General features: G+C 38.5%; 3 protein-coding genes across 3 annotated transcripts; 2 read left to right on the top strand and 1 right to left on the bottom strand.

The window, feature by feature from the left end:
• The first annotated feature begins 1,791 nt into the window (after positions 1-1,791).
• LOC137960617 (probable disease resistance protein At4g27220) lies at positions 1,792-3,972 on the top strand. The gene has a single exon (XM_068808280.1). The coding sequence runs from the start codon at positions 2,444-2,446 to the stop codon at positions 3,839-3,841; it is 1,398 nt and encodes a 465-aa protein (XP_068664381.1). The 5' UTR covers positions 1,792-2,443; the 3' UTR covers positions 3,842-3,972.
• Positions 3,973-4,125: 153 nt separating this feature from the next.
• On the bottom strand, positions 4,126-9,413 carry LOC137960618 (polynucleotide 5'-hydroxyl-kinase NOL9). Its single transcript, XM_068808281.1, has 9 exons — positions 9,185-9,413; positions 8,753-8,850; positions 8,613-8,646; positions 7,887-8,056; positions 7,604-7,787; positions 6,420-6,600; positions 5,758-5,869; positions 5,354-5,481; positions 4,126-4,606 (listed from the first exon to the last, which is right to left on the bottom strand). Exons 1-9 carry the CDS (start codon positions 9,358-9,360, stop codon positions 4,553-4,555), a joined length of 1,137 nt encoding a protein of 378 aa, XP_068664382.1. The 5' UTR covers positions 9,361-9,413; the 3' UTR covers positions 4,126-4,552.
• Positions 9,414-12,500: 3,087 nt separating this feature from the next.
• On the top strand, positions 12,501-15,173 carry LOC137959097 (serine--glyoxylate aminotransferase). Its single transcript, XM_068806397.1, has 6 exons — positions 12,501-12,760; positions 13,363-13,640; positions 13,725-14,009; positions 14,086-14,452; positions 14,610-14,820; positions 14,895-15,173. Exons 2-6 carry the CDS (start codon positions 13,436-13,438, stop codon positions 15,030-15,032), a joined length of 1,206 nt encoding a protein of 401 aa, XP_068662498.1. The 5' UTR covers positions 12,501-12,760; positions 13,363-13,435; the 3' UTR covers positions 15,033-15,173.
• Positions 15,174-17,388: the final 2,215 nt, after the last annotated feature.

The following is a 17,388-nucleotide window of genomic DNA, read 5'->3' as shown; positions in this document are numbered from 1 at the left end:
GAGAGAAAAAGGAAGAAAGTGTTTCCTATCATTAATAATGAAAATATGCATGGAGAACTTATATTATAAAACTTAGAGCAGGATCAGTGGTTGAATTGGGTTCAACTAGACCTAGTCCTTTAAAAAACCTAGACCCAATCAGGGTTGGGTGGCATTCCCTCTGCATGTGACATGATAGAAACCAGGAGAGGGTGCAATGCAAAAGAGGAGAGGGGCGTTGTTGCCTCTCCCCTTAATATTATTTCTTTATTTTATATTATGATATCATTTTGACATCATACTAGTGCATTTGTACATGTGGTTAAATCTAGGACCCAATTACCTCTTTGAGTATGTAACCAGATCAAGTTTTATAACATTGTGAAGAACTAAGGAAATGGTAACAAAAATAAATTACTCAAAATGGTAAATTTAGATATTATATAAATACTCAAAAAGAAATTAATTAAATTTAATCAATATATGTTGATTTTTAAAAGATTTAACAACCCACATACCCCTATGTTTTTTTTGAGATAATGCCTATATAACCCTATTGTTAAATTGCTCGATAGGAGAATGGGAAGGCAGGGGCCTTTCCCTCAGCGGTAGAAGACAGGAGGAACCAAGGCTCCCTCCTCTCCCTTTGCATATTTCAATGATGGTGGAAGGATTCTCCACTCTCCCCACCGTGGCACAACAATGGGGAGGGTGGGATTCCGCCTCGTCAGGGTTTCATCCCCGTACCCCTTCCCCTCTCTTTGTTCTCAGATTTTATAAAGGGCCGGGAAGGGGAGGGAAACATGCATCTTCGTAGGAGGAGATCCCACCTCCTTGCCATCAATGGTGGGGAAGACAATGACGGTGGACTCTCATCCCCCAACTATGCCAAACGGGGGGAGGGTTGGTTTGCCTCCACGTCTCGCCTCCTTTTGCATTTGCCGAGAAAAAGTCTACCACATAGATATAGCCATAAGAGTGGACAGGAAGAAATAGCTACTTTTGGCGGACGACAGCCCTTTAACGAACGGCTGATAAGGATTCACCCAAATGAAGACGAAGTTCCGTTATCTGAGAGTATTTCACGACTTTTCCGAGAAATTCCCTGCATCAGACTACAGCGAACAAGAATTTGCTGCGAAGCCTGCGGCATCCATGAGCTTTTAGACATTTCTTTGACAGAAATTGGCCGGTTTCTCTTCACTTATATATAGACATTAAAAAACGTCTCCGCGTAACCATGTTGCCGAAACACGGTAAAACAAAACCAAGGGCAGAACGTGTTTGTGAAAATGCATATGCGAGTCGTGACTGTATGTCGGCTTCGCCTGTGAAAAAATGGGCAGTTTTGATCGCATGGGTCGGCGGCAAACTCATCTACGATCGTAGATACACCTGATGATCCAACAGAGCTTGAAAGGTCAAACCAATCACTGGATCTGCTTCTGATCCATTGAATACAAGAATGGAAAATTGGGATTCTATTATTGGCATTCAAAGGTAACTGCTGGGTCGGTGTTTCATCCCAAAGGGGGATGGGAAGGTGGAAGATTGTAATAAAGAATCCCGTTGAGAAGAAGGAGCAGTATGAGGTAATTCTACTCAGTTACTTGTAGAGGGTGAACAAGAACCAGGGGAAGATAGCTTGTGTTCACAAAATGGAGGATGATTCATTACTGTGATGAGAATAAAATAAAAGAGTAATTATTTAATTGGGTTGAAAGAAAGTCGCCTTAGTGGCTAAGGTTCCTGATGCACTGTACCAGTCATCCGTCCTGGGCTTGAAAGTTAAAGCAAAAACATAAAAGCAATGAGGTCTTCATTCTTGATTGTTGGTTTGAAAACTTCGTATCAAGCCTCTAAAATGTCTAATATATTAAGTCAAACAACATACGTGTAGTGAAGGTGGTTGCAGGGAGTGGATAAGGAGAGAGCTTTTGCTTAGATTTGCAGACTCAACGTGACAAAATTGTGCTTTCCTCATCGAAGTTCAAAGCTTGTGGTTGCTTTTCCTCTCGGTATCTTTTTCTTCTTTTTTCCACTCTAGATCACCGACCTTTGGTCAGGGCTTTCCATGTCGCCGCCCCTTTCGGTGAGGGTCGTACCCACCACTATCTATCTGTTAACTTCTCTAAAAGCCCTAGACAAGTAGAGGATTCCATTGATGAAGACTTGAGAGGAGGTCTCCAATCCAACCTCCCTTGCTGTGCTCGTAATAGGTGATTTCTTTCTCTTCATATTCTTTAACTGGTTCGGCATCCTTCTTCGGATGCTTCTTTCCTTTCTTCAACTCACCAATTCTGGGTGAGTTTCTTCTTTTGTTTTTCGTCTTTGCGTTTATTTTGTGGGGTGAGTGGCTTCCAATCCATCTCTGTCTGAGAGGAGGTTGGTAGGGGTGAAGAAGGTTTCATTTCCAGTCATTCTTGTACATATTTATTAGCTAATGTTAGAATTGAAATAGAAGATGAGTGTTGAAACGGCGGATAGATTGATAGATGAGAAGGGGAACAAAAGAAACCCTCTCTCATCTAAACCCAAATACACATCCTTCGAGCAAATGAAGGGTGTCAAAGCTCTGAATCTGTCTCGTGCAGATATTAGGTCTCTGCCCAAATCACTCTCGGAAATGAAAAATCTCCGGGCTTTAATATTGCATGGTTGCACAAGTTTGAAGAAGCTGCCTTGCTTAGCCAATCTCAGGGAGCTGCAAGTGCTCGACCTTTCACACACCGTCATCGAGGAATTGCCTCCGGGAACCGAGGAGCTGGTTAATCTACGGTGCCTACGTCTCTCTCATACCCCATGCCTCAAAGTCTTCCGCTCTGGGGTACTGTCCAATTTCTTATCCCTTGAAGAACTCTCGATGCGGGAGAGCAGATGGGTTTGGACGAGCGAAGCACAAGGAGCTCAAGTAGATGAGATTGCGACCTTGACTAACTTGTCTGAACTCGAACTGAAACTTGCAGATTGGTCTGATTTGGTTCAATGTATGTCTCCGGAACATCGAAAGGACTTAAAGCGGTTTTCACTTACAGTTGGATTCTGGGGACCTGTTAGAACACAGGGGGTTGGGGACAACACAGTTGTTGTCTGTGGCTGCGATCTCACTGGTGCTGGAAGACGCCTAGTTCTCCCGGACAAGACTCTCCAACTCGTTCTCCAGAACTGTCAACTTCCGGAGTCGATGAGTTTGTCTAACATGGAGCAGTTGAAAGATTGTTACATGCAGCGTTGTCATCGGATGGAGTGGTTGACGATTGTAAACGATGGTGAAACCAGGCCGGCATTGCCAAACCTTGAGAAACTAGAGATAAATTGGTTGCCAGATGTAATGTCACTGTACAAAGGATTAGTAACACCAGGGACCCTTGCCAATTTGAAGATCTTGACGATAAGACATTGCCACAAACTGATGAATTTGTTCTCAACTGAGCTGTTGAAGCAACTGCAAAGCCTTGAGAAAATTAGCGTCTCTGATTGTTACATGATGGAGGAGCTGGTGGCTGGAGGAGATGTCGGTGAGACCGTCGTTCTCCCGAAGTTAAAGACCTTCTCGCTGAGATATTTATCAAAGCTGAAGACTGTTTTTAGAGGGAAATTGATTTGTGAATCTTTGGAGAGTGTTGAAGTGGATCAATGCCCTGTGCTGAAGAAGCTCCCTCTTGCAGATAATGAACTGCCACCAATGTTGAAAGTCATCCTCGGCAGCAAGAAATGGTGGGGAGGATTGGAGTGGGATAGTCCTAATGCCAACACTGTTCTTCTCCCTCTTCTCCATCCCCTCTGCGATGAAGAATTTGAAGAAGAGGAAGAACAATCTTGCATTAACGAAGAACAAAAGGAAGAGACTGTGTGGCATTAGTTTCTGACATTAGTGTTTATTACTTTGTTTTTTATGCTTTTTCATTTCGTTTTGTTGCTCTTTTCTTTAATTGCTTTTGTTAACTGCTAAAGCAGTCTATTAATGGGATTTACAAACCATTGCTTTTGTTACACTTTTGTTAACTGCTAAAGCAGGCTATTAATGAACCTTCTGTTGTTAGCCGGAGTGAAATAGGGAACCAAGTCATCTTGATCTCCTTTTTCCTCTGTTTTCTTCTGTTCTTAATCGCATTTTCCTTGTTAGCTATTGACTACTTTCAGAGGTCTTTAATGAAATAACATCTAGGGGGAATTTTCAATTAAGACGGCCAACTCACATTACAGGCATCAAAGCATGGCAAAAATATTGTTTGAGCCCATGGCACAATCTGTGGTAGAGTGAATCGAGACAAGATTGGGAGCTTCAGAAAAGAGAATTAATACAGAATCTCATCCCTCGACAAAGAACCTTCAAATTATAACCACTATCAAACTGCTTGCACTCACAACCATTCTACTGCTTTGACCTCTAATGCACCAACTATGATATCTTTTTTATATCTGGATTGCTTAACTATGCCAAATTGTTAATTTATATTGACATGCCACAGTCATGGAAACATGTAATTCTATTGTAAATAACTGTCACCCAGAACTGACACTTGCATACGCTTCTGGAGATCTGCTTGATGCTTCTCACCTGGAGATGATATTAGTTAGATGGCAGCACGCTTGTAGCCATGTATGGGGAGACACATCCACGAACCTACACAAAATTCCAATACACTTAAAGAGTCACATTTTTATTAAATAATATTGGTATATTGTTTCAATACAGAAAAATAACAGGCATAGTTCGAGCTAACTGCTACCTGGGAATATAACTGCCAGCACAGTCTGATAGGCCAATTCTCAGTTTCCATTGAATTTATTAGCGGAAGCAAACATCAAATAGAGAACTATGATAACAAGATACTGACATTAAATTTAAAGAAGGCAGCATTCTTTTTCAGTGCTGTCCTAATATTCTCCATCATTCAATATCTTTCCAATTCAACATACAATGATGAACATTTGCCATCACATTATAAATTGGGATCTAACACTAATGCAATGCAGCACTTGACACCAATTTAAATCCGATCTGCTGGCACCTTGTAACAAGAACACTCAAAGAGTTGAACAGGGAGGATCATCTTGGCTATAAAAAGAAGTTTTCACAAAAAAAGTAAAGAGACAACACTTCCAGATGGAACAGCCAAGTTGATCCTATCCTTCAGAGATAATTATGACACTACCCAATAGACTTGAATGATACATGGCCTCCACTCTCACCGAGGTCTAAGGTACAACTGAACCCTGAATCACATTTTTTCAGGCCAAACTCCAGATTTTCCAGCAATATATTTGTCAATATTGCAGGCTCTAACTATGAGTAACAAACCTTTGAGTTTGAGGGATCATAAACAATTTAAAACAATTTATTGCAAAAAATCTCAGGTTATGAAAATACCTGCAACAAACAGGTTGGTATTTCAATATAGCCTCGTAAGAAAACATTGACCTTATCCAAGTGAGATAGTGGAACAGGTGTGATGACATAAAGGAGCTCCTTTGGCATGTCTACTCCCCTGATGATCCCTGAAAAGGACAATTAGTGAATCTTTTAGGACTCAAATTTGTACGTAACTAAATTAGCTATCGCCAACTCTTTGGCGAGACAAGGTGTTTCTCTAAAAGTTGTTGTGGGATATTCATTTCCCTTTGATGTTCATAGATGTATCTTCTTTTAGTTTTTGTCTTTTTGTATCTCCAGGCTGGGTTTTTAATAGCCTCTTTCTTGTTTTTCTCCTCTTAAATGAAATTTTCATCGCCCTCAAAAATTAGCTAGAGAAGTGGCAAAGACAATGGACCCACCAAGTCCAACACACCAAGGAGCATAATCTTTTGACTCCTCAGAGGTTCTATGATCAACTGCGAGACCGACAATTGTCGCATTTAAACTGTGAAAGATTTCATTTCTTGAAACCTACAAAAAACTTCAGCTGGATAAGAATATCATGAGCAAGCGTAATTACTGAAAAATTAAAGTGTAAAATCCCAACTTAAAAAACATTGACCATTCCTGTCACAAAAAGTATCCCTAGACTATATAGAATTTTTCATATGGCATGAAAAGCAAAGCCATCCTTTGTGAACCGTGTTTCTAACATCTGACCAGCCGGGCAACCACAACTTTCCAACCATTCAAATTCAAGAAGCCTGTTATGGTAGATGTGTACACTTCTGTTACGGAAGCCACTAAACTGTCAAACTAGAGATGTTTTTTGTTTATCCAGCTACAGAATCTAGTGGTTCAAGAGCATCGACCAATAAATACCTTCAGTTTCAAGATCGTTAAACAGAGCATGCAGGGGAATTAAGCTCTTCACTTCATTGTAAATTAGAGGCAATATCAATATTATCAATGTCAAGATGTGCAGCCAAAAAGAAATTAAATGAAGAGGATACTTGATAATAAAAGAGCCGAAAGAACGGTTTAAACTACATTGTAGCCATCTTAAAATTTGATGACATACTGTGCAATGAAGATGTAAAACTTTAACTTTTGACAGAGGAATTTCATAAGGAGGATGACACGCCAGAGCATGTGCAAGTTCCTTATTTGTTGTGATGGTGAAGTTGCACGGGAAACACTGTCTGAAGTAGGCAATTATTCGAGCATCTCTCAGACGACGACTATCCTTTTTAATCAACAACCTATAAAAGGATGTAAATCAACACAATGGTAAGTCACTCACTAAAAATTCCACCACATAAATGCAACCACTTATAGAAGATATCCTTGAGTAGGTACAATTGAAGAATCATCACATATTGCTAAAGGTTGTCAAATCTTCAATTCAAGCACAGAACAAACAAAAACAAGCACAAAGTATCTAGTCCAATACAGCAACCTGGTAAAAAAGGTCCACAAAACCTAAATAGCAAACTGTGGTACGGCAATACATCAAAATCTCAACCCAAATTGGTAACATATACCCAAGGTTTACCAACATTTGCAACTTAAAACTCACTGCATCAGGTAAACCCCCAGTGCAGCAATTGATAGTATGAATTAATATTCAACTTCTTTTAGGAGAAACATATAATGTATCAGCTTAAAATAAAAAGTTATACCCATTTCATCAGAAATTCTTTCATAAGACTACTCAACACAAGATAATCAAACAATCATAATTCACTGTAAATCTCTTCAAAGACTTATCTGAGCTAAAATGTAATTTACTTTTCATCAATGAGAATTCTTTGTCGGCATTAGTAATAGGTACATGGAAGAATGAGTGTATGCATTTTCTCAATTAGCTCAAGGGTTGCATCAATCCACTATGTCATGTAATAGCATTTTAGCTGAAAATATCTCATAGGTAGATTTAAAGTGCATAAACGTCCACCAGGAGATTGGGTACTCTCCACAGGTTTTACTATATCACCTCCTCACCCTGCATACTAACTCAAGGAAGTGGTTAGCCTTCACTTTTATTAAGCTGCTCCTTTATCTAACGAGTGAAACATTAAGATAGATAGGAATAATTCTTAAGAATTTTCAACCACTGCAGATTGGCTAGAGATGCTGACAACTACTCCAGCAACACTAGCATACACATAGGCAGCCAATCCTACACTGAAAAATTAATGACGCTGCATATAGAAACCATTGAGATGTTGACCCAAATAAATACTGGCAATGGCAGTAACTCACGATCTGTTAGAAGAGTCTTGCAATGCTGCACTAAGATTAATAAGATTGACATGCCCTTTTTGATTTCCATCCATCCAGAAGAGCCCACTGGGCAGGTTCTTCTTCTCAGCAGAGATACGTATTTGAACCACATGAGTAGGTTGAATATATCTCAGCATTTCAACTATAATTTCATAACCGATACCTGAAAATATAAAACAAAATAAAAGTAAAATATCACATGGGTGACTTCACCCAAAAAAAAAAAGCATCTAAAATACAACTCCAAGCAACAAGTACAAACCTTTTACCCATCCAGGTGTGTTGATGACAAGAGGTAATGGAAACTTTTCAGAACTTCTGAGCTTATCAGACTGATAGTACTCCATATGATAGTAATCATAAAGGCGATAGATACTACTCAGATAAGCTTTTGGGTCTCTTTTGGAAGACGTATCACCAAAGAAAATGCATCTGCAAGAAGAATGACGTCCAAAATTCATGGTATCAATAGATGACTCAACAAAGGCAGAGGTCAGAAAATTTCGACAATGCAGTTATAGCTCAAGAGTATTAACATCTCCAGCATTATATCTCTGTAATGCTGCAGAAATAAGTTTTTTAAAAAAACTATTGGGCTATGAATATTTTGAACATAGTTAAGAAAAATTTACTGAACCATGACGGCTGGAAAAGGTGTTTCGAGGCATTACGGATATCCAAACAAGAATGCCACAAAAATCATAGGAAGTTCCATTGACCTAATTTAGATTGCAAGAAATGAAATTATTTTCATGGATAATTCAACTTGAAATTTTGAACCATATCAAAAGAGGCAAACTTTATGTTTCCAATCTATAACCACAGAGAATATTAGATACCATGATAACAGGTGTCAGAGGCTACTTGGCAGTAAGCATGATAACAAGACAGATCACATTAAGTTGTTTTAAATTTTTATCAACTCGACACAGAGAGAAGTATTTGTATCATCCTACAGATTGTCAAAAAGAGTCAACAGTTTGCATACCTCTCAGGTGTCTTCATCGATAAGATAGTAAAATCTGCATATCAAATGCACAGAACTGATGGTTACTTAAGTACAGGAGACTCCATTACATGTAAATATGACCAATAAAAGAAATCAACATATACAAATGAAAGGAATACCTGGAGTCTGCTCATCGATGATATGAAGAGAGAGACAACCTGGAGTTGTAAATTCCGGTTGGCCCACGTCAGTGTCCAAATATGCTACCTTTTTGTACCTTGAAACATAAATATGGCCGGAAAAAAAAAGAGAAATTTCACATACGCAAATACAAACATGCGGAGAAGTAAAGTAAAATTCGTTGGACCGGTGCATGAACTGAAACAAACAGGAAAAGTTCAATTGGAGCCTCCAACCATTGAATCGACGGTCGGTTACTCCAATATTAATTGAACCAGTACCGAACCAGGCCCACGTCAGGAATCCAGGTTCTCTTTCACTAGACGGAGCTAGGGTCGACGGCTGTCAGGGAAGACGATGGACAGCCATCGGCAGCAAAACACGAGAAAAAGGGAAATAGTAGAGTTGAATATCAGGGTTTAATTGCAGACCTGGGAAGAAGAGTATTGAGGAGGTGGCGAGAATAAGTAGATTTCCCGCTGTTTTTGGCGCCGCACACGAAAGTAATGGGAGGGGAAGATGTATATGATTCTAAGGCAATAGAGTCTGCAGCTTCTGACCACCAGTCTGGTATGAATATATGAGGCGACGGGCTCTCCTTCTCCATCGTCCCTTAATCTTCCTTACCAGTCACCTCTTTTTCTCTCGCTGTCCATCAAATTTGAGTCCTCCAATGGTTTGGGTTATGTATGCAACGCCTTAATAATGAAGCCCCGATAGGGCACTTTGGAAAATTAGAGTGGACTATGATTAATTTTTTTATTTAAATGATAAAATTATGTTAGTATGCACAGAAAGTTGAGTAATCCCTTGCGTTTCCTTTATCTTTCCTTTCGTTTTCTCTTTATCCTTCTTCCTCTTTCCTATTCTTCACTACTTACTTTTCTATTTATTTTTATTACTTATTTTATGTTTACAAATAATTTTTATCATCTTTTTATAAACAAATTATTTTTATCATTGATATTAAAAAAATTATAGATAACTTACTATTTTTATTACTTATTATTTTTGTTAATTATTAACATAATTGAGGGTTGATCCAATACGAAAAGCCATTTGGTGCGAAACGACTGTCTCAGCCTACCGATCGAACCATTTGGTATGAAACAATATCTCAACCATCCGATCATGATCAAAAGGCTGAGACAGTCGTTTCGCACCAAATGACTTTTCGTATTGGCTCAATCCTCGTACATAACTTAAATATTTTTAAAATTATTAAATTTAGTATTTTGTTATAACTTACATGATACAACAAGGAATAGATAAAATGACTAAGGGCATTTTAGTAAAAAAGAAAAACAAAACAAATAGAGGAGGGAGAAGTTTCCAAGAGTTTGATAGAAGAGAGTGTTAAAAAAAATTGAGAGAGACTTTGGGGAGGAAGAAAAGAGGGGAGAGGGAGCGAAATCGAGAGAGAGGGAAAGGAAGAGAAGGCGACAAGGAAGGAAAAGGGGAAGAAAAGATAAGGGTGTGAAAGAGATACAAAGAGACGAAGAGGAGGAAGTCTTAAAACTTAGGATTCCATGATGTATAATCAAACATAGGTTATTTGAATGGTTGGTTTCATACTATTCACAGATATGGCCCTTGCAAGTTTTTTTTTGTGTTGGGTGATTTTCTGGCCATTCAAACATTGGCCTAGATTTGTTTCTTCTCAAGAGTTATTAATTTTCGTTTAGACTAATCATTCAATTAGATGCTACTAACCATTTTGATGGTGTGCATTCTTATTTAACTGCTTCTAGCCCTTTTCTATAAACTGTACAGACGCTTCATTGCCAGTTGAATGGTTGTTCTCCATCATTTCTTGAATAGAGTTTTTTTAAATTGCCCATACTTTCTCACTTAGTTTAATTAGTTACTAAGTATTTTTTATAACCAAAATTTGCTTAATAGAGATCTTGAGATCAACATCTATGCGATTTTTGCTAGGAGTTCTACTCCTAGTTTGTGTAGAAAGTGACAAGTTGAATAATAGTGAACAGGAAGAAGAACCGACCTAGGGACAACATGAGGTTGAACAAAATCCAACCCGCAAACACTTGGAAGTTCAAGAGAATTGATACCAAACATTAACATTTACATATGTTGAAACCAAACTAATGTTTAGGGGAGTTCATCGAATTTCACTCAGTAGCAAAAAAAGTGCTGCTAAACTCATTTTACTTTAATGGAGAGGTATTAACTTTGGTTCAAATTGTACTCATTTGAGCCCTAGACAAGTTGGGAAACTTTCATGCATGCATTATGAGTATGCTTTGGACTAACTGCATATGAGGACTTTGATGCAACCTTATCTAAGTTAAAAGTAAAGAAATATGATATTGACAGGATACCTGGATGGAATGGAGAGACTATGCAACCAAGTCAATTGCTCAAAATAACCCAAGTACGTTGTTTTATGATTGGGGTAAAGGCTAATATTTTTTACGAGCACAGACCTTTGAACAAAGAGACTAATTGAAGTAATCATTTGGCACAATACACTTGAGGAATGCAATAACTCTAACAACTTGTGTAATCCCTCTTGTCTTCCTTTAAAGCCCCACCCAACACCACCTCCCACCTCCATAGCTAAAAAGGGATGAATTCTAGCAAATAGCCATTCAAGTGGCCAATATTTGATGAGATGAAAGAATGACACTAACCATTGGTGCAAAAAAATTAGATATATTAATTTGAGGATAAAATCAAGATGGAAGAAAACTTTATGCTGTCCAAAAACTGCATCGCCTCAATGGACAACTACCCTCGATTCCCAAATGAAGAGAAAAAAAAATTCTATGGCAAAATGAAAAGATATGGGAATTTTTTCGTGAAATTTAATGGAATGTCAATCAAACTAGAGATTCCGTTCTGATACCAAAATATAAGTAGAATTTCTAAATACATGTATGAAATTCATAAAATAGCTAAAAGCGGAAGCCAAAATATATACCTCAAACCATAGCAGAATAATTCGAAGAATTTCCAAAAACAAATGTTTAGTGTATCCAAAGTGCATTTGATGAAGTCACAGGCAACTTTGCTAGACCATATCCTATTTCTCTTCATCGTGTAAAACTTCACCTCTTTCTCATAAAAAAAGGAGAAGTTGGAAGTGATGACAGTTATTCATACATCTAAGGAAAACTCATAGTTAATATCAACTTAAAAAAAAAAAAAACCTTTCTAATAATAGTGACACGAACACAATGGTGGCGAAGCGACAGACCAACAATGGTGATTGACATTTATTTTGGCCAAGATGAAGACGAGCGTTGCTTAATTTCTGAACTCAGTACAGTATCCCTGTGATAAGATGAGATGAATACAACTCAATGGTTATAGATGATCATTATCTACTCACAAAGTTGCTGTAATAGTTCTCTTCTCTCTCTTATCCAACTTCGTACTGTTATTCTATCAAGGCAGTAAGTCTCATTTCCACGCGCAGTCATGGTGAGATTGATTCAACAGATTACGCCCAGAAGCAATGTTACTGCAACTTGATAATATGAAAAAAAAAAAAAAAAAAAATTTGAAGACTGTTGAAAGAACTCGACGTGGTTGGCTTTGGCTTCTCAAGATGAATTGTGGTTGAAACTTGAAAGCTCGTTATCTCGTTATCTGCCTCTTCTGTCTCCTCCTCTCGTGTTTTCTTTGGTCCTCATCTTCCCCAAAACACTTAATTTTGTTTTCTTTTTATGTTCTAATAAGACGCACGTCTTCTATTCTTTCTTCACCTATTTTTCCCTTTTTCTCCGTTATTTTTCTTGTTTGAATTCTTTGGCTTCTTGTTCTTGGTGATCCCTCGACCGCACGATTCCGACTCAGCAATTCTTATCTGCCAGGTCGATGGTCTACTTTGTCCCACCCTCCTGTGCGTTTCGTTTTCTGCTTCTGGAGGTATTGGCTCCTATAAAATGACTCGCCTTTCTTCTTTTCTCTTTACATCCGCAAAACTTGGAGAGTTGCCAGGCCACCCAGAGGTCCGTTCCTGCTTCGGTCGGAAAAAAGGGGTACGCTTAAATCCATTTTACTTGTTCATTTTGAAAGCCACACCGGCCTTTCTGAAACTGAGCTTCTGTGATGTAATTATTCAGTTTGCCTTACTGGGTAGTCTGATTGTCAAATGTCTTTTCAGAATTTTCCTCTGCTTGTGTAGTTATTTCTCCTCTGTTATCACTTTTTTTTTATTGCTTTCTCTTCCGCGTTTCAATTCTTTGAAGGTTGGATTATAGAGGAGTTTGTTTCCAAATGAGAAATTGTTGGCTTTATTAGTTGTCGTTCTTGTAGTTTTAAGGTTACTTGTTCGAATTGTTCGTAGTCAATAGCTAGGAAAGACGACGATCATGATTTAGATTTCAATGATATTGTAAAAAATTTTAGTGTCAAATTTGAAGCTAGACAGACCTTAAAAAGTCGTCGTTCATTTTGCCTGAAATAGTTGGAAGCTTTACAGCCAGTTAATCCATCTAATAAGTTATTGAGTGATCTGTAATGACGAATCCAGATCAAATTGATTTGTTAACTAGCGTTTTCCTTACAACTGAGATGTATAGACTCGTTGGGGTTCTCTTTCTCTGGTCTTTATCCTCTCCAAATCCGGCCTTTCTTTCAGGTGCTCTGCTTCCAGAATCAAGAGGACAGGGTGTCCTCACTCTTGAACATTTTCAGTGAATTAACAAGGAGCCATGGACTATGTTTACGGACCAGGAAGAAACCATCTCTTTGTTCCGGGACCTGTCAATATCCCGGAACCAGTCATTCGGGCAATGAACAGGAACAATGAAGATTATCGTTCCCCAGCCATTCCCGCCCTGACCAAGACTCTTCTCGAGGACATTAAGAAAATCTTCAAGACGACCACTGGAACTCCCTTTCTGATTCCTACCACCGGTAATTTTAAAATTCGATTCTTGAGTCTTCTTACAAGCAGTGGCGAGTTAATGCATTTACGATCTGAAAACTGCTTTTGGTTAGGTACTGGTGCATGGGAAAGTGCTCTGACGAACACACTTTCCCCTGGTGATCGGATTGTATCCTTCTTGATAGGCCAATTCAGCCTTCTCTGGATTGATCAACAGCAGCGGCTCAAATTCAACGTGGATGTGATTGAGAGTGACTGGGGTCAGGGTGCCAATCTGGACGTTTTGGCGTCAAAACTTGCAGCAGATACTGCTCATACAATCAAAGCTGTTTGTATTGTTCACAATGAGACGGCTACAGGGGTCACCAATAACCTGACTTCTGTCAGAACTCTTCTGGGTATGCTCTGGTTTTACTGTACCTCTTTTTTTTTTCGTTTATGGGTCGTCACTGATGTTGCAAATTTTGGTTACAGATCATCACAGTCATCCTGCACTGCTGCTAGTGGATGGAGTTTCTTCCATCTGTGCACTTGATTTCCGCATGGATGAATGGGGAATCGACGTAGCTTTGACAGGCTCTCAGAAGGCTCTTTCTCTTCCTACTGGAATGGGTATTGTATGCGCGAGCCCGAAAGCACTGGAAGCATCTAAAACTGCTAAATCAGTGAGGGTTTTTTTCGATTGGAATGACTACTTGAAGTTCTACAAGCTGGGAAGTTATTGGCCTTACACTCCTTCAATTCAACTCCTATATGGACTTAGAGCAGCTTTAGATCTGATATTCGAGGAAGGGCTCGAAAATGTGATTGCAAGGCACAGCCGCTTGGCGAAAGCCACTAGGTGAATCCATAAATCTGAAGTCAGGAACTATAGACATGGATAATCTCTTTGGGTTAAGGAAAGTTTACTGTTGATGCGACTGTTTCTTATTTGGGAGAGCAAAATATGTTTTGAGGATTACAAGCTTGACTTCTACTGACAAATTTAACATGAACAGACTTGCTGTTGAGGCTTGGGGCTTGAAGAACTGCACACAGAAGGAGGAATGGTTCAGTGACACTGTGACTGCTGTGGTTGTTCCTCCTCATATTGAAAGTTCAGAGATTGTTAAGCTCGCATGGAAGAGATACAATCTCAGCTTGGGTTTGGGCTTGAATAAGATAGCTGGAAAAGTGTTCAGAATAGGCCATCTTGGGAACCTGAATGAGGTATTATACTTCTTCATTCATATCTCACATCCTGATCATATTTGAATCATTTTTAATTTCCTGTACCTGTACAGCTTCAATTGCTGGGCTGTCTAAGCGGAGTGGAGATGATTCTCAGGGACGTGGGGTACCCAGTAGAGCTTGGGAGTGGAGTGGCGGCTGCCGCGGCTTATTTGCTGAACAGCACTCCATTGATTCCTTCAAGGGTTTAAAGCCCTTTATAATTGCTCTCTTCTCTTTCCTGTTTTCTCGTTTTCCATGTCAAAAGGTACAATATCATCTGCATCTCTCCTCAGGCTTCCGTGCTGCAATCATGTACTGATAATGGTCGAATCTCAGTTTAGTTTTTCTCAGCTGGAATCCCTACCCACTTCCAAATAAAATACTTGGTTCACATAGGAGTCCTCTCTGGGTAAAATGAGTTGACTCCTCTTGCACATCTAGATGCCTAGGTCGATGTGGTGGGTTTGAGCAAAAGGGATCGAAGCCTCCTTTTGCCCATTTAGATGCCTGGATTGATGTGGTTTTACAAGATTAGAACAAATTCAGCATAGAGCTAATTGGCACACTCGATTGCTTAGGTCCAATAAAACTGAAGAACATTCATAGACAACATAATATGACGATGTGGTCAACCTCTATAAGATGTCGATGTTTCCTTTTTGAGACACTATTTTGTTGAAGTGTATAAATACATGAGGTTTGGTGAACGATCCATTTTGCCTTGCAAAAAAAATTAAAAGGTAGAGGAAAATATTTTTTTGCGTGATCGTTATTAGACCAAAAGATTTTTACCCTAGTGTTGAACTGATTTTCCACCATAGCACAAAATGAGCTGAAAATAAAAAATATTTGAGCATTATCCTTCATCAAATATAACCATGTAACTTTTGTGTAATTATCCATAAATATTAAAAAATACTTGGATAGTGAAATATTTGGGACATTAAACATTTGAATGAATTAAAGCAAAAGGACTAGAAGCAATATTATTGTACTTGGGTTCAAAGATAAATATATGATGTTTCCCAAGCTCACAAAACTCACATGACAAATGAATATTACTACTGTTGTCAGGATGGAGGGATCCATATAGTAAAGCCCCCCTCTCTCATGGTCACCACCAATCACTTGTCTCATCTTGATGTTCTAAAATACACAATGAGAAGGGAAAATGTTACAAACAATTTAGTTTCTTGGTTTTTCGACTCACTGACATAGGACTCAAAGGAAACTGATGAACAAATAAAACATTAGAAAGTGAAAAATATGGTGAAATAGTGGATGTACTAGTACCCTGAATCCTTTTTTGAGACCTATCTGTAATAGATACAAATCGGTCTGAAGTGCATGGTATCACAGAAAAAAATTCAATTTTACTTGTGAGGTGGTCAAAGGCTCCAAAGTCAATGATTCAAGGTAAATTGCATAAACATAAGAGAAAGGAATAGGTACAATTGTGGTTGTGGTGTTGCTTTGAGGAGTGGCCATCAAACTCTTAAATTTTTTAAACAATTCATTATCCTCTACTTATAGGGTCTATCTTCCTTTCGAGGAATCTAAACCTGGTTCACTAGTGGTGGAAGTCGATGCTTGATTAACTTTCAAGTATAGTGGTTTCCTATATAGGTTCCAACAATTCTCAACTAGGTGATTTTTTAGCCATAAAAAGTACACTTCCTTTGCTGACCACTAGTGTTATTTGAATTGGAGGTAAGAACATTCCCACCTCTACCTCTTCCTTTTCTCTACCCACCTCTTCCTTTACCTCTACCATAACCATTGTTCCCCCACCCTTGAAAGAACATTGTTGTGTTTTCCACTTGGTTTGGCTGATTGGTGGACGGAATTCGTAGCATGATAACACATACATCATTGAAGGTGGGTTTTTCTATAGAGTTGAGTACCTGTGACTTGGCAACATCTAAGTAAAATGGTACATTTGCCAGACATATAGCTGAAATAAGGTCTTATCTCTGCTTTTCTTGTGTAGCAATATCGAGAGCATATAGTTGTACGACTTTCCATTCATGTAGTAACCCTCTGAAATAAGGTCTTACTCTGTGTTGCACATCTTCTGAAAAAAATATCATAAATAGTTTGAAGACTATCAAAAATAGAATATAACTCAGAACATGTGTTCCATATTGCTTTGGCTATCTCTAGGTGCACCACAATGTTTTATACATGTTCTTCCATGTTATTTATCAGTCAATTGAGACTTAGAGTATCTTCCTTCAACCACTTGTGAAAAGAGGGGTCATCTATATTCAATGGTGGCTGAGTTATATATTTAACAAGGTCCTTGGCAATAAAAAAATTGTTTCACAAATTGGTACCAAGACAAATAATTACTCAACCCTTTTAGTGGAATTGTAGTAATTTGCAAGGGATCTCCTTTGCTGAAATCAGCATATGTAGAGGAGAAAGGAGTTTGAAACTTCAGATATGATGACTAAAAAAAAATTCCAAAAAAACAGCATTCTTGAATAAGCTTTGCAAGAAAAAGGACAAGATTGAATCAAAGGAATAAATACTTGATGCAATGGAATTCAAAAACAACACTAA

This window comes from Aristolochia californica, unplaced genomic scaffold (assembly GCF_029961685.1).
Source record: "Aristolochia californica isolate CCGP_79_NKW_82.1479 unplaced genomic scaffold, dmAriCali1.0.hap1 SCAF_3, whole genome shotgun sequence".
Taxonomy (NCBI): Eukaryota; Viridiplantae; Streptophyta; class Magnoliopsida; order Piperales; family Aristolochiaceae; genus Aristolochia; species Aristolochia californica.
Note: the sequence above shows the minus strand (reverse complement) of the source record. Positions and strands in the feature narration are given on the sequence as shown.